This window comes from Carassius gibelio, chromosome B16 (genome assembly GCF_023724105.1).
Source record: "Carassius gibelio isolate Cgi1373 ecotype wild population from Czech Republic chromosome B16, carGib1.2-hapl.c, whole genome shotgun sequence".
NCBI lineage: Eukaryota > Metazoa > Chordata > Actinopteri > Cypriniformes > Cyprinidae > Carassius > Carassius gibelio.
In genome coordinates this window covers 26,352,937-26,380,627 of record NC_068411.1, presented here as the reverse complement: position 1 = coordinate 26,380,627, position 27,691 = coordinate 26,352,937, and the positions used below count along the sequence as shown (strand labels likewise).

Sequence of the window (27,691 nt, the reverse complement as noted above, 5' to 3'; positions counted from 1 at the left end):
GTAAATCAAAGGTAAAGAGAGTGAGACCTGTGATTCAACTTAACCAAGGACATTTACTGTTATACTTTAAAAGACACACACACACACACACACACACACACACAAACGAAATTATTGTGCCACATGTACTTTAAAGAAGTATCACACCTCCTACAGGCCACATGACAGAACTGCTCATCCATCTATCAGAAAAAGTCTTGACAGTGTGACTTCATTACATAATATGGCAATAACATGAATACTATTTACAACTAGGGATGCACGATAATATCGGCACAACATCGGTATCGGCCGATAAAAGCTTAAAATGACCATTATCGGTATCGGCCGATATGAATATTTCTGCCGATGAGCCAAACCGATATTCTCCAAGTGAAATAATTGACCTGTTTTTCAGATGTGAATGTCTGTCTACATTTGTAAAATAATAAATTTATGGTAGAATCAGTACAGAAGAGATACATGGATTTCTCTTCAGTAAAATTAAAGTTTAAATATATCAGTATATATTTGTAAATATATCAGTATATATTTGTATATATATCGATATCGGTATCGGCATCGGCCAAAATTATTTAGAAAATATCGGCATATCGAATATCGGCCAAAATCCAATATCGTGCATCCCTATTTACAACCACATGACAATAACATGAATACTATTTACAACCACATGACTTGAGACTTTACAAAATATTATGCGATTATCATCCAAAATAAGCAATCTACATTTACTGGTCTTTTTCACAAATCTAAAATGTATAAAAGCTATTTAGACAAATACAACTGTCTATACTAAAACATGTTTGAAAATACGATTCTAAAATATTATTTCAGTTGTGAACTAATAATTATTTACAAAGCTCTAAGAACCAATAGCTGCATTAAGAGAGAAGTTTGTGCCTCAGTGTCTTCTCTGTGTCCTCCAGACGTTACCCACGGATTCAAACGATCCTTGTCAGCAATCAGCCACCCTGCCAACCGATGGGATGAGAGGAAATCCACTGCATACAGATTTCAACATCAGCTGCCAAACATAATGATCCTGAGGGACAGAGCAGTTCCAGCGACACTCACTGGCCAGAGGAGGGCGCTATGGAGCCTCGGTCACCTGCTTCAGTAAATCGCTTCATCCACGTTCTCATCACTGTCTCCTCCAAACTCCTCCCCATTGTCAAAGTAGGACATGATGTAATCTGTTTCCTGTTAAACACATACATAGGATTAATTGGCTAAAATGTATAATGAATGTTTGTTTAATACAGGTTCACATCAGTCAATAGCATTTGTGGTATAATATTGATTACTACACACTTTCAGTTCATCCTTTGTATTCTAAAAGGACAAAATCAAGGTTATCCTGAGGAAGTTAACGGGGGATTTGTTTTTTTTTTGAGGTTTTAACAGCACACAGATTATTTTTTTCTTTTAACAATTGTGTATTATTGCAGCTATAATATTAAACTATTGAGTATTTAAATGTTTATGAATTTATGAACTTATTTGGTCAATAAAAGAAAGGTCAAGTCGAAACTATTATTTTGCAGAACATTTACCACACAAACGGTCAATCTATTATTTTAAACTACAACTCATTCTTTTAAATAAAGCTGAAATTAAATATAATGAAATGTGGCCTTAGCCACTAACCGGAATAAAATAAGTTTTATCTGAAGTGCTAAAATTACTTAAACTTTTTGTACGTATACATACATAAATCCATACATGTAAAAAAGACAACAGCACCTAAAATTACCAAAATAAAAAATTAAAACAAAAATAAAACAATTCAAAATATTAATAATTGGTTACATTTTACAATACATTTATTTCATTAACATTAGGTAATTATATTAGTATACAGTGAAAAATACTTCTAAAGCCTTTATTAACCAACAATAACAAATCAAAACTTCTGTTAATAAAATTTAAATGACCTGAGCTGACATTAACTTACAATGAAGTTATATTTTTATTTTATTAACTAACCATAACAAAGATGAAAAATGAACTCTGTAACAATCTCATACTTACTGCTAGTTAATGTTAGTTACTGCAGTAACCAGTGTTAACTAATGGAATCTTAGTGTGAAGTGTCACCGATAAATCCTAGTATAAAAGTATATCAAAATACTAAAATAACGGCTGCCAGTTGAGGCTTTCTGGTATTAAACGTAGAATATTCCTTTAAGTTATAATCAACTGGACTTAAATTAAATTTAAAATGATTTTTTTTTGCATTTTACAGATGCTTTATCCAAGCGACTTTGAATTTTAATTAAATGATAAATGTATTAAATTGTGAACTGCCGGTCCTTTTTTCTATTTCTTTACTGTTGATCTTGATCAAACATACTGGCTTAATATCACAACAGGATAGAATAACTTACATCCTCAAATTCCTCTTCATCATACTCTTCCTCTCCTTCAGCCTCTTCCTCTTGTGGCTTCTTTTTCTCTCCCTCCTCTTCATCAGAACTCCCGTCTTCCTCTTTCTGCTCCAGAGTCTGAATAGAAACACACACATTCTGTTCATATGCACATAATACATATGACTGTGTAACAAAGTAGATTAAAACACTTTTTTAGAGGTTAAAGCTTTAATTTCTCTCTAAAGAGGTATTTGTGTGCACCTCCAGTTTGCGTATGATCTCTTCTTTGTCCACGCGTGGCTGTTTGGGTTGTTTGGGAACAGCTGGGCTCTCTGCAACCACATAAGCAAAACCGTGTTTGTGCCTGTGGAAATGACATCAGCAACATCCTCCCACAATAACATCAACTCATTGATCACAGCTCTTCTGACAAAAGACACACAAGGACTAAAAATAATCTTGTCTCTCCTCTCTTGGTGACAGACGCTCTTCAAGCCTAAACCTTCATCCCTCTCTCATCTCCTCTTTTCTCTCCATCCTTTCATTTTGGAGATGTGTGTGCAGCGTGGCTGAGAGCCGTCTCTCTGATTTCCCCAGAGACTCAGATGAGTCAGAGAGCGAAGTGCAGACCTGCCGGTTCGGCTCGTCTTTACACACTCATTCATGAGCACATCAGCCTCACCTGCTCCCTTATCTGGGCTTTAAAAGAGCACATTTACAAACGCATGCTTCCTGGACTGGGCGTCTCTGCTCGATCGCAGCAGTACACAGTGTCCAGATCCAGTTAACAGCATCAGACACACTCACTGTCTCTCAGGGGTCTCTTCTCTCTCACGCGCAGCTCCTTCGGAAAACGCCTCCAATCTAAAACACACAACGGTAGATAAAGGACAACACAAGTGTGCAGAGACGCAAGTGAATCCGTGTCAGATAAAGCTATTAAAAACATTTTTGTTAACGGAAATTAAGCTGAAAAAATATATGAATATAAAAAAAATTAAAATAAATTAAATTTAGAAAATGTCTACTAACTGAAATAAGATTAAGTAGTGAAATTAATAACTGAAATGATACAGTTAATAACTGAATATGTACTAATTGACACTGTTTAAATAAAAATACATCTTTAAATACTATTTAGTTTGTTTGAATAATAATGTTGTTCTCATGATTTTTACAGTTTTACTGTTTAGGCTTTATGTTGTCATGAAAACAAAGTTATAAAATTGCATATACTGTAACTACACACAGAAAAGCTTAGTGATTTATATACAAGCATATTGTTTAAATCGTGTGGCTATATTATTAAAACACTGTGTTTTTTAAGTTATGGATTCACCTTCATTGTGAGTATCTTACTGTAACCCAGATTTTTTTTTTTTTTTACCTTATTTGGTAAATAAAAGGAGGAACTTATCGAAATAATATTTTTTTGGAAATCAACAATACACAAAAATGACAAAAGCACATAACATTTTTAAATGAAAATTGTTAAATACGTATAAAAGCTAAATTAAAATATAATTAAACTATAATAAAGCCTACTATTAATAACTATAATAAAGCTATAGCAAAGCTATAATAAGTAGTAGCATCTAAATAATATTAAAATAGCACTGAAGTGAATTGCTTGAGATAAATCGCTCACCTGGCTTCCATTCCAAACTGTGGTCAGAGGTTTCAATTTTCTGGTATTTGTCAGAGTAACGCTCCACATCTGTCGACAGAAAGGGGTCTTCACACTTATTGAGGAATTTTTTTATGCTTTATTATAGAGTATAGACTAATTTAGATAAAGGGAAAAAATCTGTAGGTTTTATATCTTAGATCTGTAAAAAAAAAAGGAAAATTTTATACATTTCAAAAATTTTATAAATTACAGTCTGAAACTTGGAATACAAATCTCTCTCTCTCTCTCAAAAACACAGCATTGTGTCTTCCTAAAGTCTGTACAGCAAAGAAATGCAGGATGTCTTAAAGATGCCAGAGCTCATCTTTGACGCCGGACTGACCTTTCTTGGGCGCAGCTGGACGGATGTAAAAGGGGAGCGTCTTCATGGCTCCTCTGAACTCTTGTTTGAGAGCCAGCATGTACTCAGCCTCCTCACCCGTCTGCAGGGGCACCGGCTTCTGATCCAAAGGCTGAAACATCAAACAGAAGTAAGGAGGGACAGCTGATAAACATCTGGCTAGTATCAGGGGTCAAACAAGCACTTGCTGGTACAGTTAACTCCAGAGGCAGACACTAACTAAATACATTTACTTGAGTATTGTACTTAAGTACACTTTGGAGTGTCTGTACTTGAGTTTTATTTTTTTATTATTTTATTTTTCTGGAAACGTATGACTTTAACTTCACTACATTTGAAAGACAAATTTGTGCTTTTCACTCCACTACATTTCTATCAAGGTCCTTCAAGTAGAAAGTCGTTTCTATGTAGCAGCTTTGTAAGTCAGTGGATGATTTTTTTTCTTCTCTAAAGTGCAAATTTCTTTTTTTCAGACAGTTTATCAGTAATCGCTCTTGTAGGGCTACATGAAGTGATTTCCCAACATTTTTTGAACACTGACCAGTTGCAAATGTGATATTTATTTACAACAATTCAATAATATCAAAGTCAATATTGTGCTATATATTAGACACAATATTGTCTGATTGTGAAGTGAAAATATTACCTATAAAGCCACAGAAGAACGGTTGTGCGTCTCCTAATAAAACACAATAGGTGTTGGATTGCACAGATTGTTCTGTGCGTGACATCAAAGACTGTGAGAGTGATAAGACAGCATTTTTAACTATTTTGTTTTGATGTCAAATAAGTCTTGCTGTTTTGATTTTTTGTTAAAGCAGTGTTGCTGTTGTAAAGTTATAGAGCTACAGTTGTGTTGCTGGGTTTTAAAGCAGTTTTTTTTTCTTACTTATCACTCTCTATTAACAGCAATTTCACTGTCCACTCAGTTCAAATGTGGATGAATGGCTACACATAGATGTTGTCACACTCTGGGTGAATTCCAAACAGAAGTGAGCATCCCTATGCCCTACTACCTTTTCTTTTAAGGGTGTAGGGCATTACTGTCTCGTAGAAGCATTTGGAAGTTCCTTGGCGAAGGGAATGACTGACCAAACGTTTACAATGACAATGCTGCGCATGCCTGCAGCATTCAGCACTCCATCAGTTGTTAAATATCGTCTCATTGTGTCTTATTTACTATTAAACTTTTTCAAACTAAATGTGCTTAAACTTGCTTACACTTCTGTCTTAAATCATATTTCTGTCACTGACAAAAAATAATTTGTATCACATTAAAGACAAATTTAATCAGCCTATTCTATTTACGTTTGTATGCAGAGTCGAAATCAACCCCATCTTTGCTTTAAAAACCATCGCAAGAGCTCCAAACTGAAGACCACATGATCACAAACAGAAATCACTTCTGTGAAGTATCACACACATGTTCCCTTCACTAACGGACTTCTGCAAGGGACCTTCGTGAAGGGATTCAATTTGTATTTTAATTCGAAATGTCCCTACAAATAGCATCCACTTCCTGAAGTGTTCTTGAAAGGCACAAAAAAGCAGTTTGGAATTCACCCTGTTGTGAGATCACTACCACCCTGCTTTTGTGGGGGTGTTAAAATATTCTTGTTGTTGTTGTTTTCCCCATAGGCTTTCAACATTCTAAAAGCTCTTTATTCCAAAGATACACGCTAGTCAGTGTATTCAACAGGTGTAATGTATTGTAAGTTGTTTCAGAGTATTGTATTGCAAGTATTACATAAACCAATAATAAAACAGTGCATTGACATAAAAAAAGGAAATTTATTTTTGGTACTCAAGTACTTTTAAAAGCAAGTACTTCTATACTTTTACATCAGTAAAAATAGGTACTTTCACTAGTAATGGAGTAATATTTGATCAGCAGTATCTGTACTTTCAAGTAATGGAGTTGTGTACTTTGTCTGAACTCTGGTTAACGCTTCACTAAATTAAACATCCATTCACATACATGAGCTATATAAGGGATATATGATGGATATCTGTACTTTATGCTTATCATAACTCACTTCACTATTCTTAAACATTTAGTAATGTCTTAATTATGTTTCAGTAATGTCTAACAACCACGTTTGTCTTAATTAAGAACAGTATTTTTAAATAATTTAAACCTGCACTTATGTTTCTAAATACGTTTTGCTTGTGCTCTTTTATTAAAATGTAATTTATATTTTATTAACGTGTGCTATCTTTTTTAAATGATTTTGTGTTTTGATGACTCGCTACTGACAAGTTGTGTACAATACACGTCATTGGCTCTGATTTCTGTAGCTCAAACTGTAGCGCCCGATGCCAGCAACGCTAAAGTCCTGGGTTCGACTCTCATGTAATGCAAGCATGAAAACAGTGTAAGCGGCTTAAGGTAAAATCTGCATAAGTGCATTTATATGTGTTATAATGAGTATCAATTCGATGAGGTTTTATTTCATTTTTAAACACTCACAGGGAATAGAGGGGTCGGCTGGACGGAGGATGGAGGGAGATTTTCTCCTTTGCCGATTCCAACGATCTCCACGGAGAAAGTGAGCTGCCCTCTGCCCCTTCCTGCCATTATCTTAGACACAATCAACACATATCACATAATTAATCATACATCTGATATAGCATATTTATTTCATATTTAATTCATATCATATCGAATTCCGCTGCAAAAATAGACATTAAGACCAAACTGTTATTAATATTTTACATAGTGTACATATTATGTTTTTTATTTAAATGCAATATTTAAACACGCCTCGCTCACTCACAAAGAAAAATGCGATGAAATCCCTCTTTATTTATAACTTAATTTCATTGTGCAAAGCATTTATTAGATAATCCGTAGATATTACACGCAGTTGGTTTTCATGGAAATGTAGGTTTATTGTTGTAGAATTGAGCAGTAAAATCACCCGCCAAACATCTGCATGTTTGTTTTTGCCCGCTGCGGAAAATGTTCCTTCCAGAAACGAGCGCGCGTTCACTTATGGTTCCGCTTCTGTCTGATGTTAAATTAATCTAATCCTTCTAAAAATGAGTCATGCAGAACGAAAAACTCATTAAAAAAATATTAAAAAAATAAATAAAATATAAAAGTATAAAGTATATATATATAAAAAAATATATATATATAAACAGCTCTAATGGTGGACAAAAAACAAAACGATGTTTTTTTCCATCTGCATTATGTTCCAATGGCTGATTTTTATTTTTAAAAATCATACGTTTCTTCGTTTTACCATGATTTAATATATTTTATGCTTTTCAGTTATATTGCTATAAATATTACTTTTCATCCTCGTTCCTTCAACCGCTTCCAATCGTAAAAAACAAACAAAACAACATAAATATATGAATTATTACTAATTATTACTTTGAAACTATGGTTATATATATTTTAAAAATTTTTTATTATTTACCTAAAAACTGGGTGAAATTTTCTGTTCATCCTACAGATTTTTTCTATCATGTCCAACAATTTTGCCTCACAATAAAATTTTCTTCAAAGTTAGTGTACTTTGCTACCATGGGACACAAAAGTGTTGGGGAAAAGCATTCTCGTCATTAAACATGTTTAATGAAGATGAAAAATTAGGTTAAATATTGTATTATGCATCAAGCTAGAATTTTGTCGAAATGTGAAGAAAAAAATGTGAAAATATTATTAAAATGTGTTTATCATACAGAAAATTTAGCTATAAAAATGCCTTAGCATGTCACCTGTTTATTGTTTAAAATGTCATTTTACAATATTATCAAACACAGATATTTAAAATGTTGTGGAAATGTTTATGACATTTCAGAAAAATGTGTTGCATGTGTATAATTTGACTTTTTTTATTAGTCAAAAGTAATTTACTAATGGGATTTAATTTGAAAGTTTATTTTCTAAAAGCATCCATATTTATCACTACAGTTCCATTCTAATGTGTTCTGACGAAGCTGAACTGCACTGAAATACTTTTCTAGAAAACCTGAAACCAGTTAAAATTCAGCTAAATCTGCATATGTTAAAAAAAAAACATGAAAGGAAACCTATCCGTGATATTGCTGACTCACAGCCTCCCCCGTCAAAATCTGAAAATATGTGTGTGAGTATGAGAGAGAAATTAGGCATGAGCTCATTTCAATAAGGTAAACTCATTTTAAGAAAACACAACATAAAACTTGAAAACAATAATTGAAATATTGAGACGTAACATTCAAACTGTAATTAAATCTGAACATGGACTATAATCTCTCTCTCTCTCTCTCTCTCTCTCTCTCTCTCTTTCTCTCTGCATCCCCCCCCCCCCCCCCACACCCTCTCTTCTGCAGCATGTGCATGTCACTGTGGGAACGCTTCTGTCGGAATTCACTGAATCAGTTGCCATAGAAACTGTGTTCAATAATAGCCATAGTCACTAAATTAGTATTTATGCAGTCTGAGAATTGTTTCACACCCCCTGCTTTCGTACAGAGAGGGCCTTGATATATATTTAGCCCCAAAAACGAAAAGAAAAAAAAAATGCAAGCAAAAATCTAGATTTATGCTGAGGGAGAATATGCACCTCTGCAAATGTGTGTTAAGTGCATTTTAGCATTGACCAAATACACGCCATCTTTACTATGCAAAAGCGGCACACAGGTTGCATACATGCATTTACACAGACTGCACAAATATATAATTGAAGTACTTTAAAAATAAAATATGAATAAAAAAGATTCTAAAATAAATGCTCTGTCATGACAGCAAGGCTGCACCAATGCTGCATCATTTACATTCATCAATGGGTGCTTAAGTGGGTCAAGGCTGGCATATTTTATATTTTTGCATGGGTTTAATGCGCAGTTGTGTCTATATGCAGAATTTAGAGCAGGCACAGAGCCTGCTCAGAGCAGCGTCAATTTGACTATGTAAAGCACTTGCACACATTGCTTAAATGTTACCATGCATCAAATCACAGCATACAAAATTTGTTCTATTTCTTAGACAATATTATTATTATTATTATTATTATTATTATTATTAAATGGTTGTTATTATTATTATTGTTTTTGTAATGGTAAACTCATTGAATTGTTCTGCATCAAATTGTATTCTCTACTGCTTGTGAGAAACAGCACACCATGGCACACAAATGCAGGGGTGCGTCAGAAAACCAGGGATAAACTTAAAATGATCAAATAATTAAAATAATTGAATAAGTTTCCCCCTAGTGGAAAGCAGAGATGGCCATGTGCATGTGAACAGTCAGTAAGTCAGTGGTTTGCTCGGTGAAGCTGGACCTCAGTGCGTCTGTGCGTGATCGTGGGAGCCTCGCATCAGCTCACTGCCCACTCCACACCCCCGCAGAGTCCCCCAAAATCTCGGTCGCAGGAGGAGAGCTGATGTGGGGGATATAAGACACGGGGATCAGCAGACAGCAGCTGGATTCTCGGGCTAAAATCAGCCGCTCTGATGGAGTGAAGACAGCAGATACACGGTGAGACTCTTTCGACATAGTCTCCTGCAAATGTTACTTTCAAAATGCCATTCGTGTTTAGGATAACATTTACTGTTATTCTAATTATTATTATTTCGTTTATATTTTGTTTTTGTCAGCTGAGCATGGCCATAACTAAGCAGACTTCAGTCCTTCATATTGCAGTGATATCTTAACATTCCATTGCACTTACTTATTATTGATATTTCATCATTTTTACTGAGCGATTTTCGAGTCGTTCGATGTTAATTATTTTGTGCTGGCATGTGCGCTGATCAGAAATTGTTGCTGGCTGCACATTTGGTGTTAGTTGTTGAAGCTAAAAGCAAATGTTTTATTGAAGGAACGATGTGCATGTGGCTGCAGCTGTTCATAATGCTTTATGAACGTTCGTTGCGAATTCATGCACCGCAAGTCGGATTCTCAGTTGCACTCAGTTGGATCTCTGAAGATTTGCTGGATGTCTAAAGGAGAAGGTGTAAGACTGATATGTATGCTGCTGTAATATTCATTGTCTCACTTCACCAAAACTTAAAATATGAGTGTCCCTGTGGCGATTGCTGCTCGTTTGCTGTAACGGAGACTTGAAGTGAGTGTGTCTGCTGTTTGGAAGTTCATTTGTGGACACTGAAGCTTTGCGTCAGGCAGAGAGCTGACGTGAATAGACACCAAATTTGATGCTTCAAGACTAAAAATAGTCCTGAGCTGAAGATATTTGCAGCTGGCAGTGTGAATCGAGTCTGTAACGCTTCAAAATCTGTAACTGCTCCGTTTTGCGAATGACGTTCAGCACCGCGGACAGCGACATACATTCAGCATTTACTCGTTTGATTTATGTAATATTTCCACTTGCAAAATCAAAAAATGAGTATTGCTGTTGTTTATTTTCTTACCTGGTTATATTAGGAGGAAATAATACCATTCTGCTGCAATAATAATGTTATTGGCAAGGTTTTTGAACATAGCAATGACAATACCATGTTTTTGGACGTGTACCATGGAGTTTTTTAGAAGCACTATTTAAAATACCATGCCACATTCTTTTAGTATAAAGTATGAAGCAGATTCTTGCTAAAAAATAATCACACTCCACTCCACAAAAGAAACTGTATTTTGCATATAGAAAATTAAGCCTAATTTTAAAACAATTAAGATTATAGATTTTCTTGATAGTTACATTTTTCACCCCAGTTGTCATCATAAAATACTTAGCTATTACTCCCATGTGAAAATTGTAATAGTTTATTTATCGTGCTATTAGATTATTTGTTGTTTTAGATAATTTGTTCTGAAAACAATATCACATTGAAAAAAAAACTGAACATAATGATCCTAAACAAAAGACATATCCCCTATATGCTGGACAGTATAAAAATCATCAGATTTCTGCAATGATTTCATGAAGTTGGTTTTTCTGTTTGCATAAAACCATATTTTATTTCTGACATCTGCAGTTCGAGGGGAGATAAGAATGCATTGGTATGTGGTTGTGTGCAGTTATGTGAAAGGAGACACACAGATTGCTATCGAACTGGAGGAGAATTCATTCTCATCTCTGTAAATCACTGAACACTCAGTCTAGTCGAGTCAAGTGGTTTTGTTGTCATTCATCTCATTACAGACCAAGTGTAGGAGAAAAACGAACTTGCCCCGACATGTGTGGCATTGAAAATGACAGCAAGATCTAAACATGCCACAGTAACCAATACGGATTAAACACAAGGAAGTGCAGAAGATGTGTCAGGAACACTTAGGACATTTAATATGAAGGAGATAATCTCATTGCTCCTCTGCAGGATGGCTCTCTTTGAAGCTGCCAATGTGAGTGATGAATTTCCTCAGCAGTTCTGATGCAACTGGGTCAAAGGGTCATCGAAGCACTGCTGATGGATGCTGTTCCCTCAGCTGCTGTAAAAGTGATTGCACCTGCCTCGATCGGTGTGATCTAATGAGGCAAACATTGGCTCAAAATGACTGCGCAGCCCCTTCTGGTCACGGGCCCCCTCACGCAACCTTAGAAGCAGCCTTGAGTCACACACACACTGCTGTTACGTAAAACAGAAAGCCAGGATTGGGGGCTCTCAGAGGTGTGAGAATGAAGACATAATATTAATTTCCATCATCTGTCGGGAGAGGATAGAGAATCAGATATGATTTGTCCCAACAAGACAGCTCGGTACGTCACCTCTCTCCTCCGGCATGGCGTTGAAACGCAGACCCTCTGCAAGAGCTCTTCAACATGCTGAAAAATTGGCTAGTTTTGTTTGGTCATGTTGAACGACTCTTTACTACGTTGATTTGTACACACTCTAAGATCTATAGGGGATACTGTGAAGAGCAAGGGCTTTGTTCAGATGGCACATAAGTCTGATTTATCTATCAGATTCAATCTTGGGAGCTGTCTGCTTGTCTGTTATTTTTCAAGTGATTAAAATAGGATGTGCTTGTTCAAACAGCGAAGGCAATATCTGATATATTTACACACACACCAAATATTGACTGGTCATGTTGACGTCCTTCAATACATAACGGATGCATGAGAAAATGAGTCTAGTCACCTTTATTCCAATGGCGCTTTATACATAGATTGTCAAAGCAGCTTAATAGTGATAAAAAGGAGAATAAGAGAATCAGTTATGATAAATTAGACTGTGCAAAAATTAGAGAAAATTAAATACAAATAATGAAATATACACAATATATTAAACTACTACACAGATAATGTGTAGAGATGTTATACAGAAACTGCTACACAGATGATGTGCAGATGATGTGCAGTTTGGACCATTTTGGAGAATTAGACATCTTTTTCATCATTTTCTTTTTATTCAAAAAAGTCTTGTTCCGTTTAGTCCTTTTAGGCTTGTGTTTTGTGCGGTCAAATACAAAACTGGTACAATGTATACCTTTAATGCAACATAAGTCACTTTGCGAAAAAGCATCTGGCAAATGTAATGTTCACAGTCCCTCCCTGAATTGTACCAGGTGTTGCTTGTTTAATCAGTCTGTATATAAATATAAATAGTTGTGGTTCTAGAGTATCTATAAAGTATGCTAATTGCACCAGTGTACAATTTATTTTATTAGAAAACACAGATGTTGGAGTAGAATTGCAATAGCTGCATGTATATACATATCTGTATGCATCTTTTATCCATATATCCGTACATATTAGCTCTGCTCCAAAATCTGGTAAGCTGTCTACATGTAAACTGAAATGAAAATCACTAAATAAACAGCACTTTGGTTCTTAATATCATGACACATTGTGAGTTTGTGACTGAATACTTGACCAAAGTCTGAAGGAATGTTTTTACACAGACGTATGATTAAGCAAAGAACACCTTTGAATTATGATTACAGACACGAGCAATAAAATTAAACTTCAAAATAAAGGTCTTGACATTAACATTAACGTTCGTGCATTTAGCAGACGCTTTTATCCAAAACAACTTTTGAGCATACGCAAATTGTCTCTGAGCCAGCAATATTTGCAGACAATGCCATGCAGTTTCCGTAAAAAACTGCACAGAAATATATTATTGTTTTTATATTTTGAAATATTTCTAATTATCTAGAACCAAAGCCCTGTCTGGTGTCCTTTAAGGGATAGTTATGTACTGTCTATATAAGTCCAACCTATACTGGATATCACTGACTTTCATTGTATGGAAGAAAAAAACTACTAGCCTGCCATGCATAATGCAGCCATTTTTGCTGGTATGTTTGAATTGGGATTATTTCGACTATGTTGTCATCTAACCTTTTTAAAAACACAAAAGAAAAGCTTTTCTATTTTTAGAACATCATTGTCATGTAAATGTACCCTAAATGATTTTAATCACCCTATAATTTTCACTTGAGCGTTTAAAACAGGCTGGTCACAACGCACATGTCAGGTCAGGATACATGTAAGGACGTCTGTGGGTTTCAGCGGGCTGATCTCCTGAGAGACGATGCCTGCCACATCTCTCCAGTGAGTCTATCATGGAGATGAGTCATCCATGCTGCCCCGTGTTTGTGAGACAGGAGATTAACCTCGCCGTCTTGAATCCCCGAAACCTCTTAAAGACACATTTTTTTGTGATTACACTTTCAAAGAACAGTTCATTTCTCCATGTTCCTCTCCACTTCCCATAATCGGTATGCAAAAACAGCGTTCCTCTTGCTTTCCTGGGCTGAGCTTGCTCGGAAATTACAGAGAATTTCTTAAGAAGGCAGGCAGGAGGAGCAGTTCGGGTCTGTGGGTGTATTGGTGTGATGCAGGAGGATGTGAATTCTGCACAGCTTCTACACACTCTTGACATTCCCAATGTTCTTCGTATCGCCAGAGATAGACTAGGGAGCAACAGGGTCTCTTCTGGGGGCTGGCCGATTTTGGGGATGTTGAAGCCAAGTTAAAAAAAAAAATATATATATAAAAAGGTTTAAAGGAAAAATTAATTTGTCCATCCTCAGGCCATCTCTTTTAAGCCACAGATCCTGGCGTACGCAGATGATAAAGGCAACGTTTAGAAATGCAGCACTGGGTGTAGCACATCACTTCACTTTCTAGACTGAACATATGGTAAGGAAACCATTCTATACAAGTAGAATTAATTAATATAAAAAAGCTGATTTTTAAATAATTGTGCTGTTTTTATATATCAGTTATTTAAAGCCTATCAAAGCACTGTTATTTTCAGTGTATATAAGAATGGTAATTTATTAGCCAATGCATTGTATTATATACTGTACAACTGTTCAAAGGTTTGGGGTTGGTAAGTTTTTTTTTCTTTCTTTTTTAATGTTTTAGAAAGAATCACTTATGATCATCAAAGCTGCCAATATTTGATCAAAAATAGTATTGTATTAATGCAAAGCTGAATTATCAGCATCATTACTCCAGTCTTCAATGTCAGATGATCCATAAGAAATGATTCTATGCTAATTTGCTGCTCAAGGAGCACTTCTTATTATTACCAATGGTGAAAACTTTTTTTTTTTTTCTGTGGAAACAATGTAAAAAATGCTAAATTTGTAAAAAAAATTAATTGTCTAAGCTGTAATTTTTTAAAAATGAATTTAGTGCATGCATCCTTGCTAAATAAAAGTATGAATTAAAATAATAATAATAATAATAATAATAATAATGATAATAAAATTACTGACCCCAAGCATTTTAATGGTAGTGTACATAGATTGTAGTTGGTTGATATCCGTTATGTGTTGTTCTGGGTCAGCATGGGTCCTGGGCTTTTTTTAGTTCCAGTACATCTCGGCATATCGCTGCTTTATATCACCAGAGCTCAGGAGCGCAGCGAGAGGAAAACCACTAGGAATAAATCAAACTAATTATATATGAAAGATAAAGAGTCACCATGTCTTCAATTAATCAGACTGTGAAGGAATAAGAACATAAATAGCAAGAGAATCCAGTACAACATATTAGTTTTGTCCATGTGCAATTTCTCCTTTCCACCACTGACCTCAGGTAATTCATTTAACATTACCTGACAACCCTCCATGACAATACATGATTGACCGCATGTAGTCAAACCAATTTCATTCTCCTTTCCTCCCCATTTGTTTAGCTCATTAGCTTTTGTTTGAGAAGATGTGGCTTTGGATATTTTAGGTAATGTCAAGAACAATATTTGAACATTGGAAATATTGTTTATTTGGCATACCTTGCAATACATCAGGTACCAAAAGAAACATAATTTCGAACAACAATTTTTGTGTTAGAAAATGCCTGGTATCTGTGTGTAAGATGAATGTATGTGATAAATCATTTGTATGTGTGCAGTGCTGACTGAGCTTGTCACATGTTTTTATGCTCTTTGCACCACTCAGGAATTCAATTTTCTTTTCTTTACTGGACTGTCATTATCATCCCTCTCCTGCCTTCGTTACAGAGAAGATGGAGAGGAGACTGTGTTAAAGAGTGCAGGGTTGTACAAAGTGTCAGCGCACAGGACACAGTGTTCAGAACACAACTAAGACAGCAACACTTTAACATAAGGTTGAACACATTAGTTTTAGTTAATCCATTGGGTGTTATTAGTGAGACAATATAGAGATACTAGAGAGTTTTGAGTGGTGTGGATTGAGTCTGATTATAATAATGTGATTTTAGATTACAGACTTTGTTTGATTGATCTCAGAACTGTATAGAGATTGCCTGTTAAATTCCAATTCAGAATTGCATTTGAATTAGGGCTGTCAAATTGATTAATCACGATTAATAGGATCCAAAATAAAAGCTTGTTTACATAATACATGTGTGTGTACTGTGTATATTTACTGTATATAACTTTATATTACTGTATACAATATATATTTACTTATAAAAAATAATATATAATGTAAATATGAATATATATCCTACATGTAAATAATTCTTAAATATATATATTTATGTGTGTGTGTATTTATATATACATATAAATATATACACATCACACACACATACATTAACATGTAAACAAACTTTTATTTTGAATTCGATTAATCGTGATAAATTGCTTTGAAACCCCTAATTTGAATGTAAGGATCTAAAAGTAAAAAAGAGAAAAAAGAGAAATTCATATAGCAGTAACAGTTAACTAGAAAATCAAAGGATGTCAATCTTTAAATGTCAGCTTTACAAAGCCTCATTTAAAGGGATAGATAGATCCTCTTACTCTTTTTTTCAAATCAGATTTGTATTAATCTTCCTGTTGGGTGTGACCAGTTCTACAAATTCACACTTAACTGAAAATTAAAAATTTTGTGGAACCTAGGCATCAGATTAGTGTCTGTGATTTTGGAGTTGGAAGTGTTCTTTTGCAATATTCAAATGTCAAACAACCCCTATGGTAAAATACTTTTTTTGTTTTTGTTTTAGGTTCACCAGAATCTGAGCCTGGATGTCCCAACATTGCTGAGGCCGGAGGAGGAGAGGGTTGGGGGATTCTGGGGTTCTAGAGGTGGAGAATAAGACATCATGGGTGATGGAGGGGCCTTGCATACGGAGGGCAATGCCCTTCTGAAAGCAGTGTTCCAGGGCAAGCTCCGTCTCGCTCGCCTCCTCCTGGAGGGCGGAGCCTATATCAATGAAGGGAACGATCGAGGTGAGACACCGGTCATAGCTGCCTGTCTGGCGGGATACGATGATCCGCAAACCCGGCAGAGAATGGTGAGATACCTGCTTGAGAAGGGAGCTGACCCAAATATCCCTGACAAATCTGGTCGGACTGCCCTGATGCATGCGTGTGCAGAACAGGCAGGCAAAGAGGTGGTGTCGCTGCTGCTGGAAAATGGCGCTGATCCCAGCTTGAAAGACTATTCTGGTGCCTCTGCACTCGTACACGCCATCAATAAGGGCGACAGGGACACTCTTCAGGTCCTACTGGATGCCTGCAAAGCCAAAGGTAAAGAGGTCATCATAATTACCACCGATACATCTCCCTCTGGCACTAAAAAGACCAAACAATACCTGAACTCCCCACCATCTCCGGGTATAGTGGATAAGCTTTCCCCTGCTTGCATGTCTCCATCTGAAGTAGAGATCCATACATCTGGCTCTGCCCCCGGTGAGGAGGAGGAAGGTATCTTCAGCTTCGCCATGACCTCAGCACTCCCACTACCCTCCAGTAGACCACAAGGGGAGAGGAGACCACCGCCCCGTAAGCTTCTGAAAAGACTGAACTCTGAGCCATGGGGTCTTGTGGCTCCTTCAGTACTTGCTGAGAGAGCGGAGCGGATCGAGTGCGATTTAGCCGAGGAGGACAAGTTGGTCTCGGAGATGAATGGGATGACAGTTTCTGGTCCAGGCAGACCTCTCCTGTCCCGAAGGCACAGTATAGAGACCCATGACCCAACTTCTCCAAAACTGATGGACCGGTCCTGTTCAGAAGACTGTGCAGCACTGTGTGGCTCTTCCTGGGCGGATAAAATCCATCAGCACCAGTCACTGTATCGTCGGAACACGGCCCCTGAGACTCAGGACAGTGTGGCTCAGGCACCGACCGGAATCCGTGGCTTACCACACCCCAAACTAACACGCATGGAACACTACGAGTCAGACACCCACCTGTGCCCTGCCTCCATCCCTGGATCTCCAGATTCTGGGCGTGTCTCAGTGGAGCGCCGCAAATATAATGCCTCTCCCTTGTCACTGCTCACCAGCTCTTCTCGAGAGTCTCTGGAGAGCATTCCCAACTCGGTGTCTCCTATCACAATGAGGCGGCGTCCAACAGGACTGTTGGAACGGCGGGGATCAGGCACTCTCCTTTTGGACCACATCTCCCACACAAGACCTGGGTTCCTTCCTCCTCTTAACGTCAACCCTCATCGACCCATTCCTGATATCCGTGCCAACGGAAAGCCCACATCTCCTGTTCACTCAGGGAGCAAGATCCTGCTGCCTGTCGCACCATCGTCACCAAAGCGTGGACCAGACTTCAAGATGAAGAAGAAACTGATGAGACGGCACTCGATGCAGACGGAGCAGATGAAGCAGCTTTCGACCTTCCGGGAAATCCTCACAGAAAAGGTGATGGAGATAAATGGAGATTGAGAGCAAGAGGGAAGGAGAATGAGAGAGAGTCAGTGCTGGCTGAGAGTTTTCATTACTGGGTTCATCTACATCATCTTTGAGGTAAACATGCTCTGGTCCAGTTCAGCTCAAAAATATGCATTGTGGATTCAAAACCATCTTCAAATCCAAACAATGAAAGTGAAAATGAGTCACAGTCACTCAAGATCATAAAAGGGATCAGCTATTCCAAATTTGGAGACCATTCAAATGTTATTTGGCATTATTCCTTGATCATCAAGAATGCTTGAAGATGGACCCACTGGTGTCAGTGGAAGTGCTGTTTTTGTTTGAAATTGCTGCAACCCTCCGATGAAACCTCACAGATTTTGGATTCTACAGGTTTCTCTAAGTATTAGCGCTGTTATGGCTTACAGCCTTCTTAATGTTGTGCACTGTCTGAAAACAAATATGACCAAATTGTACCTTTAGGGGCACAGCTAGTTGTTGATGGGGCACTACCCTTGAAATAACAAATTTGTACTTTATCTACCAATGAAAGTTGCATATTTGTACCTTAGAATAGTTAAAACATATGTTCCCTTTAAGGTACTAATATGCATCTTTGCTGGGTAAATAAGGCACAAATAGTACCCAATAAGGGTACATACTGGTGTAACCCTTAAGGTACAATTTTTGCAATTTTTTTTGTGATGGTCCTGTGGAATAATTGGGTTAATACTCTTAATATTCCTGAAAAAATGCACCCATCTGTTTTCTTTTGGAAACAACATCAAGTGAAGTTCAAAACTCTCAAATGTATTTCTTCAGCCATTACAGTACAGCTAAATTGAGTAGTTTTATTAAAACTGAATTTAAAAGTGATAATTTACTTGTAAATAATAGTGCTCAAGTCTTTTTAATGCAATATTTATTTCTGCGTGTTTGTTTTGCACTGAGGGTTAAGAAATGTAGTCCTTGAGTTCTTGACTTTTAATTAAGCAATGGCAACCTGATTTTTTTTCCACAGGATGTACACTGGATGTACACTAGAGAGTATTGGAGATGAATGACTGCTAAATATTCCTGGAACAAATGATAGTGTTAGATGATGAACACATTCATGAAGAACATTTTATTGCATAATGAAAATGCAATAAAATATTACAGGAATCAATTAACATAAAAGGATTTAAAAAGCTATATAACTACTATAAAACAAAATGGTACGACAAATTGCATGTTTTAGGAATTTTGGATGGGTCGTTTATCTTTCTTAAACTCTTATGAGTGATACAAAATAAGTGAAGTGCAATTCTTGAAACTCAAAATCCCAAAGAAACTCTACAAAGCCCATCCAAAACCACAGAGATCCAACCTGACCCGACTCAGTGGAGAGGGAGAGAGAAACCACTTGCCTACCGCACACTCCCTCTGGAGACACAGAGCACAGATATTGTGTACATACTGTACAGAGTACAATTCTGTCTCAAGCTTTTGAAAGTGCAATATTCTGTGCTGCCTCAGCACTGATTTCATATTATTATCGTGAATGTGAACAATCACTCGGACGTGTGTCTGTGGTAACATGCTGCAGTAAATAGTTCAAGACGAGCTGGGAGCTCAGTTTACATTCAGAGGAGGAATCTCTGCACAAAATACATGAGAATAAATTTCCTTAAAGAGCTGCAGTGCACAGTGTGTCCGTGTCAAACACATAGTTCAACTCAAGCTTATGATGTGAGTGAATATAGTGCTTCTGCTTTGAGATGTTCTAAACTTGATGTGAATTAAACTTAGTGTACTTGAAATGTATTATGAAAACAAAAAGAGGAATATTTTTTTATGCCTGTAGGGTTTTATTCTTGTTGTTTTTTATTTTTATTGAAAAATGTATGTTTAATACCAAATTGTTGGTGGTGCAGTTTCACTTTGATGGTAGCTTTTGTGTTCCAGGACGTTTGTAGGAAATAATATATGAGCAGCCGGAGCTCAGTGGCTATAGCAATCTTCCTGAAAACGATTGCAATAAAACCCAACCGTCACCTGTTAAACCAACGGACTGAAATCCAGATCTCTGATTACCTAGCCCTTTGCCATCCTGATGCGATTAGGAGAATCTTGGCACTTTGCTGTGTATTCATTGACTTTAGTGATTTTCCTCTTTTCATTTAACACACAAGCAAGATTTGTTTCTAAATATGTTTCTATCTACAGTAAGTATCTCTAATATTTCTGACCTGCTGTACAAAAACATCCATTTAAATGAGTTGAAATTATGTTCAAGTGTATCTAAAAAGATGTTAATAGTGTAAAGGGTGTTTTAGGTGCTGTACACAATGGACCTCCGTCTGTGCTACACTGTCCTTGGGTAGTTTGAGCCGTACTGCTCTCCATTCACATAGAAAGGTCACCGTTATCCTATCAATGCATCATTTAATGGATTATAGATTAAATATTTCTTGTTATTTTGTATGTTTAATGTGATACACAGGTCAAATGTAGTAAACCAAATAATGAAAAAAAAGTATTAAATTATTTAAAACAAAATGCTGTTGTGCTATTTCTCTGAGGCGATGTCTTTTAATTGCTTTAAATAAATTGCATGACTCAGTCATCAATTTATTTTATACCAATAGTTCTCAACTGGTATGTTTAAGGTTTTTTCTAAAAGGGTTGCAGACATGGGGGAAAAAACTATGTTAAATGCTAATGAAAAACTTTGGAGAGTCAGTGCTCAGTATTCACTTATGACTGTGAATTTTTCTTTTGGGAAATGTTGGTCTTTGAATTGACACATCATGACATTTTAAATCTGGTCATCATAAGGTTGTTTCTATATGTAAATTGAACGGACAGTAAACACACTAGGCCAAATTGCTTTATTAATCTTATAGTTAGTACTTATTACAGTTAAATAAAACAATTCTGTCAGGTTAATATAGGATGCGTTTTTGTGTGAAGTGAAGATTTACTCTACACTCTACACTAGCATTTTGTGTATAGTGATGAATGGAAGACTAGTATTTCTTATTACAGTCACACTGCTAATATAACTGCATAAATATCTTAAAACAAATGCAAATATCTTTATCTTAATACATTTTTAATACATAATACCTATTCTAATATACTTATTCTATTATTATATTACAGAAGTTACAATTACACATTACACATTCCTTATAATACAAATGCAAATATCCTAATAGAACATATTATAAATATAAATAATATTTAAAATGCCAGGAGCTATCAGGACACAAGATGCCAAAGTGGAAGGATGGAAAACAACAGTGTGGCCTGATTTAATAATTTGACTCATTATATGAACAAATATTTAGCAAATCATAGACTCTAATCATAGTACCATGAACCAGTCACGGAGCTGCGTCTCATCCAGGATGAGTCTCTGCTGTGGATCAGGCTGCAGACAATTATGGATCATCTGGCAGCATTCTGTCCAAAAAGATGAGTGAGATGTCTGATTATTAACTAATACATTATGTTACACCTTTTATATTTAGATTTCAAATGGTATACTTTCATATTTAGAATTCATTTTGTTCAACTTTGTTCTTTGGTGAAGATCTCACCTTGTGACAGGTCAGGGTCAGACCAGTCGTTCTTACTGATCCTGTGCAGGTCTTTCTCATCTGGACAATGCCCGCACACCATCATGAACAGCAGCACTCCAACCAAACCAAGCTATGCATTGTACTTGCCATCAAAATTAAAAACTCCATTGGACAGAACATGTCTGCGCCTAAAGGAAAGAGATTTTGATATTTAATTACTTTCGAAGTAATTTACAGCAAGTCAGTGAGTTAAACAACCTGCTAGCAAATCATCAAGCACATATCATATATTGAATTTCATGTAGGCACCCGAAGTCGATCAACTTGACCTCCAATGTGTCCAGGATTTCAGGAGGTTCTCCAAGTTTATATCTCGGTGGAAGATGTAACGCTCACAGCAAGTGGCAGTAGCATGAATGACCTGCCACATAACATGTCTTGCCATCTTCTCATCGAGCCTTTGAGATTCACTAGATTAAATTCAATTAAACACACATACAGGGCATGGGCCACTCCAAGACCATGATGTAGTGGTCCGGGTCATCCTTGATTATCTGCAGGACGCTGGTTAATAAATGGGTGTTGCTTATTTTGATTCGCTGAAGGTGGCAACCCTAATACACACACACACACACACACACAGCCAGCTGTGAGACAGCACAGTACAGATCACAAAGCCCCTGAACTGAGACATTATAATATCTGCTAACATGAAAAAGTCTCCAATACTTCAAATAACGAGTTATTTGCCCCCTGTACACCCTCTGCTGGAGTGCATGGATACAACACACCTGCACATTCTTGTTTCATGAAATGTTTTCCTTTAAACATGAGCAACAGTAATTCAACATTTTGAGAAAGCCTATGTTCAGTGATTGTAAATCAAAGCGAAAGTATTGTCGTCAAGATAAGCAAAAGAAGCTAAATACCCTTTTGATAGCTCTTAAAGATCAAAACGTATATTAAGATCTATTTTATCAGTCATTTCACTTTCGTTCTTACAGTTGATACATGAGAAGTCAATGAAGCAATGTGGGAATGTGAAAATAAATTGTTGATTTATTTGGTTGCTATTTTAGCAGAAGCAAGTCAGAGTATAAATTAAAAATAAGGCTTTAAAGATGCCATTATTTTATAGATTTCCAAAAAATTATAAACATGATCATGCAATATCATTAATTTTACATTTTTTTTTTTTTACCTTTTACACAACTTTACATATTTATTTTAAATCACCACAAGTGGGCTACATCAACACAAATAAAGATACAAAATGTAAACCTCTTTTAAATGAAGCATGATACTGGATAGTTTATATCTTCATCTAAGACTCCTTTCCACTCAGATCAGTACTATAATATGTGCTATACTACTATGTAATATGAGCAAAATAATTTATTGATTTAACTTGTCTCATGTCTTGTCATTTTTATTTTCTCTTTCTTTTACAGTTGTAGTCAGTTTATGAGACTCCACCTAAAATTAATTCAGAAAGTATAAACTACAATATTTTGCATGAGCAGTAAAAATAGTTATTTTACATTTCATTTTCATTTATAAATATATCTAAAGGTCTAAACTAAGGTTATATTAGTAATTACATTTTTTTTCCCACAAAATGCACAATAAATAATAGGCTAGTATCTTCTGCCAACTTTGTGTATTCGGATTGGCAGTAGGACTATGAAAGATTTGTTTTACAATCCGAGGAAAATAATCAATATATTAGGATATTACTTTACCTTTATGTTGCTCTTGTCTTAGGTCTTGTCATTTTCTTTTTTTTTTTTTAATTTCTTTTCAAGTTGTAGTTTAATCTAGGAAAGAATCAGTTTATGAGACTCCACCTCCCAAGTAGCCTGTATTTATGCATGTTTCTCCTGCTACTGGTGGCAGTGACCAGTGGCTCTGTCATCTCACAGCAAGAAAGCCCTCTAACTCCACCCAGTCCTGAGGTTTCTCTCACATGACATGCAGTAAAGGTATTTCCATAATTACAATATAATCATATATACACACGATTACAATTTGAAAGGTGCTTTGATAAAAATAAAGTAAAGATACAGTGTCAATTTGATTAACTTTTGTAAACACAGCCATTCAAACAATATTTACACTAACATAGCCTGTCTGTAAAAAACAACTGCATCCAGTATGATTTACATGCTAAATCCAGGAGAGACTCCAGATCAACATGTGAGCTATATTTTAAAATGCTTAAGACTGGTGTTACATGGTGTATCACAGTTTTTCCATGAGACATTTGAGAATTTCCAGCATCCCCATAACTCATAAGGATGTTTGGAATATGGATGGATGGAAGTTTCTGAAACATCTGGGATGTATAGCCTACTATAGCCTACAGTATGCAGCATTATGTCTCTTTTCATATCTGCTATTTTGATTAAATGTCAGAAAACACCAAACACTTGAAAGAGCTGGCAGACTCTTTTTGATACTGTTTTATGATGACTAATATCTTGTAATCACACACATACATCTAATAATTATAGTAAATAGCAGTGTGTTTAACATTACAATATTAAATCCAATATAATCTCTTAATGTCAGTTTCTGTGACATTCCAATTATAACAGAATTTCTAACTCAAATTTAAGGTTATACAAACAATGAAAAAAATGTTTTTACAGTTGTGAATTTGTGCACTTATAAGGGATGCTTATGAGGTAACACAAATGAATGCTGATAATATGGAGCTGTCACAATGTTTTAAGAGTGAGAGTCTGAAAAATTATTGGTTGGAAAAAAGAAGCTGATTTCTCTTAATTACCTAATAGTTCACTGAAGGTGCAGAAGGACATGGATTGTAGCTTGGTGGAGGACTTGCATCATAATTTGGTGGAGGTACAGAAGGACTTTGATCATAGATTGGTGGAGGTACTGAAGGACTTTGATCATAGATTGGTGGAGGTACTGAAGGACTTTGATCATAGTTTGGTGGAGGTACTGAAGGACTTTGATCATAGTTTGGTGGAGGTACAGAAGGACTTTGATCATAGTTTGGTGGAGGTACTGAAGGACTTTGATCATAGATTGGTGGAGGTACTGAAGGACTTTGATCATAGTTTGGTGGAGGTACTGAAGGACTTTGATCATAGATTGGAGGAGATGCAGAAGGACTTGGATGGTCATTTGGTGGCTGTGCTGAAGAATTTGGGTTGTAGTTTGCTGGATGTATAGGATATGGATGGTAATTTGGTGGTGGTGCAAGAGGACTTGGAAGGTATTTTGGTTGATGCTCTAAAGGACTCAGATCAGGTGCAAAAGGGCCCGGTTGCACAATATTGTTGTCAGTCATATAAGGCACATCTCGGATTATGTAACTGACTGCAACATGTCTTGACTTAAAAAGAGACAGAGAACACAACAATAATAGGACATCATTATTGTGTTGCATTCATTATTGCATGTAAATTTAAAAGGGATGTATAGTGACACCTAGTGCCGGTTAATTAACCGAATCAGAATGGATAGGCAAATTAGGTTGCTTCTGTCAAAAAATGCAGTAACATAATCATAAAGATGAGAAATAAAAATGGCCTCTTTCTGTGTGAATGAAAGTGGTAATATGTTTCCACATTTCCACATTAAGAAATAAATTATTACAAAATTGATTGTGGCTAACTTCTTATAATTCGTTTTGAAATAAACAACCTCTTATTTAATTGTTGGCTGAATCAGTGGCTTCTTAAGAGTATAAAACAATCATTAAATGTCACTGTTTTTATGGCTTTTGGGAGTTTTTGTAAGCTAATTTGAATAACTGATAATAAATATAATTTAATAATAAATATAATAATTTTCAAAAGAAGAGCTAAGGCAGACTTTGCTTTAGCCTATGTCATAAGATGGCTTATAACATGTAATATTAGAATAATATATAATTATAATATAATATATAGCATGAACATGTGTACCACATTAATTTATTTTTTATTTTTTTTAGATAAAGAGCCAGTCCTTATTCTTTTTCATTATGTGTTCCACTTAATAAAAATATGGGTTTGCAATGGCATGAGGCTTAGTGAATAATGACAAAAGTAAGATCTTACCTTCATCCTGCAGCAGTCACAGGAAGACGATGCAACTATAACAGAGATGATGAAGACCAGAGCATCACAGAAAACCAAGAGAATTAGAGTCACACCCTGAGTGAGTACACAGACATTAGACATTTTTTTTTATTATTAGTTATAAATATATGATATGTTTTAATTTTGTAAGAATGAAGGCAGGACATCTATACAGACACTTACATCACTGTCAAGACAGTGAAATGGGACGGAGATAGCAGCTGCTATGGCATTGAAACAGTTTAGAAATTGCGAGATTCTGACCTGAAATGGGAACAATGGGGAAAATTTAATACATTATAATCTAATAAAATGTTAAATAATGTTTATTAGGTATGCAGACCCACCCAACATGTGTTACGTGTACATGCAGCTAACACCGTCACAGATCCGGTTAAAATTGACTGCAGTGCAGATAATGAATATTATTCAGTATATTTTCAATGCACAATGCTGTTATGATGTTGACATTAAATACTTACAATTAAACATGACCAGAGGAGATATAAAAATCCTGTCCAGATTGCTAAGATTAACATCGTTATAGCTATTGATATTTCCAAAACCTGTAAGATATAAAACAAGACAGCATCTGTTTCCTCATTCCCCTCAAAAAAAAAAAAAAAAAACATTACTTCAAGTGTGTCAGTTTTTACCCCCAGAATCTTTGGCCTGATCTTCAGGAATTTAGACACCACACGTTGGTCAAAAGGTGACACTGACTGCTGCAGAAAGCTGGTCATATCATCACGTCTAGGCATCTTTAAATGCACTGAAAGAAATATGTGTTGGTATTAGGATTGGAAGATACTAACTTTTTTAGTTACAAACTGTAAGCTGTAAAAATTGATAATCATGTACTCATGTTTTTGAACCCTGTACAGAAGTTAAAAGCATGCTTTTCTTTTTACTATCAACCAAAAAGAAGAGGAACCAACATTGTCACATGCAGCTGAAAATCAGGTTTTACTGGAAGAGTAGTTTAGACAAAATATGACAAGGTAAGCAAACAGTGTTGGCAGTCACATCTGATTTAGAGTTTGAGGGGTTTTTTCTTTTTAAGGAGAAGTCAAAGTTTTCTGGTGGTCCAAACCAAATTCAGAATAATGTACAGTACTTGACCCTGCCTGTCACAACATATAAGATCATCATGAACTTATAAAACATACAACTACATTGCAACTATTTTTGCAATAACCACACTAAGTACACATTGAACAGATAAAGGATTTATACAGGATAGTTAGCAAATATTTAGTTCTAACTGCTTGTTCCAGCTTTTACCTAACCCACAAACACAGACAGCTTAGCAGAATACTTACACTAAGTAATATTTTTTCAGCTCCCAAATTAAAATCCATGTAGAATGTGAAGATATGGTACTTATGAATAATTATACAGGCTATGTGTCAGGAGTCATTTTCTTTTTGTTTTTCCTAGTAAGAAGTCTTTTAGCTCAGACTGAAAGACTCCGCCTCCACAAAATATGAAGAGAATTGTTCTTAAACGTCACACTTTTTTAAGATGCAAACTTTGCATTATACTTATTATACATGACACTTGTTGATCTTAAGGCTTTTAGAGTCAATGATAAACTCAAAGGATTTTAAAAGCATTATTTTTTTATTAATTGTTGCATATAT

General features: G+C 35.8%; 3 protein-coding genes across 5 annotated transcripts; 1 reads left to right on the top strand and 2 right to left on the bottom strand.

Annotated features, from left to right (window-relative positions):
- Positions 1-33: 33 nt before the first annotated feature.
- Positions 34-7,365, bottom strand: LOC127975503 (DNA-directed RNA polymerase III subunit RPC7-like). Of its 3 annotated transcripts, XM_052579645.1 has the most exons (9): positions 7,180-7,365; positions 6,873-6,983; positions 4,385-4,514; positions 4,021-4,089; positions 3,180-3,236; positions 2,634-2,704; positions 2,391-2,507; positions 1,078-1,203; positions 34-1,004 (listed from the first exon to the last, which is right to left on the bottom strand). In XM_052579645.1, the coding sequence occupies exons 2-8, from the start codon at positions 6,978-6,980 to the stop codon at positions 1,117-1,119; spliced, it is 639 nt and encodes a 212-aa protein (XP_052435605.1). In that variant the 5' UTR covers positions 6,981-6,983; positions 7,180-7,365; the 3' UTR covers positions 34-1,004; positions 1,078-1,116. The 3 variants fall into 3 exon arrangements, with proteins under 3 accessions (XP_052435605.1, XP_052435603.1, XP_052435604.1); XM_052579643.1 differs by having other exon boundaries at positions 34-1,203; XM_052579644.1 differs by having other exon boundaries at positions 34-1,203; positions 7,324-7,342.
- Positions 7,366-9,549: 2,184 nt separating this feature from the next.
- LOC127975477 (ankyrin repeat domain-containing protein 34A) lies at positions 9,550-20,926 on the top strand. Its single transcript, XM_052579608.1, has 2 exons — positions 9,550-9,876; positions 16,745-20,926. The coding sequence occupies exon 2, from the start codon at positions 16,844-16,846 to the stop codon at positions 18,416-18,418; it is 1,575 nt and encodes a 524-aa protein (XP_052435568.1). The 5' UTR covers positions 9,550-9,876; positions 16,745-16,843; the 3' UTR covers positions 18,419-20,926.
- Positions 20,927-24,176: 3,250 nt separating this feature from the next.
- Positions 24,177-27,155, bottom strand: si:ch211-135n15.2 (uncharacterized protein LOC557207 homolog). The gene is made up of 6 exons (XM_052579636.1): positions 26,705-27,155; positions 26,531-26,614; positions 26,396-26,452; positions 26,232-26,312; positions 26,028-26,123; positions 24,177-25,318 (listed from the first exon to the last, which is right to left on the bottom strand). Exons 1-6 carry the CDS (start codon positions 26,807-26,809, stop codon positions 24,746-24,748), a joined length of 996 nt encoding a protein of 331 aa, XP_052435596.1. The 5' UTR covers positions 26,810-27,155; the 3' UTR covers positions 24,177-24,745.
- Between the last annotated feature and the right edge of the window lie 536 nt (positions 27,156-27,691).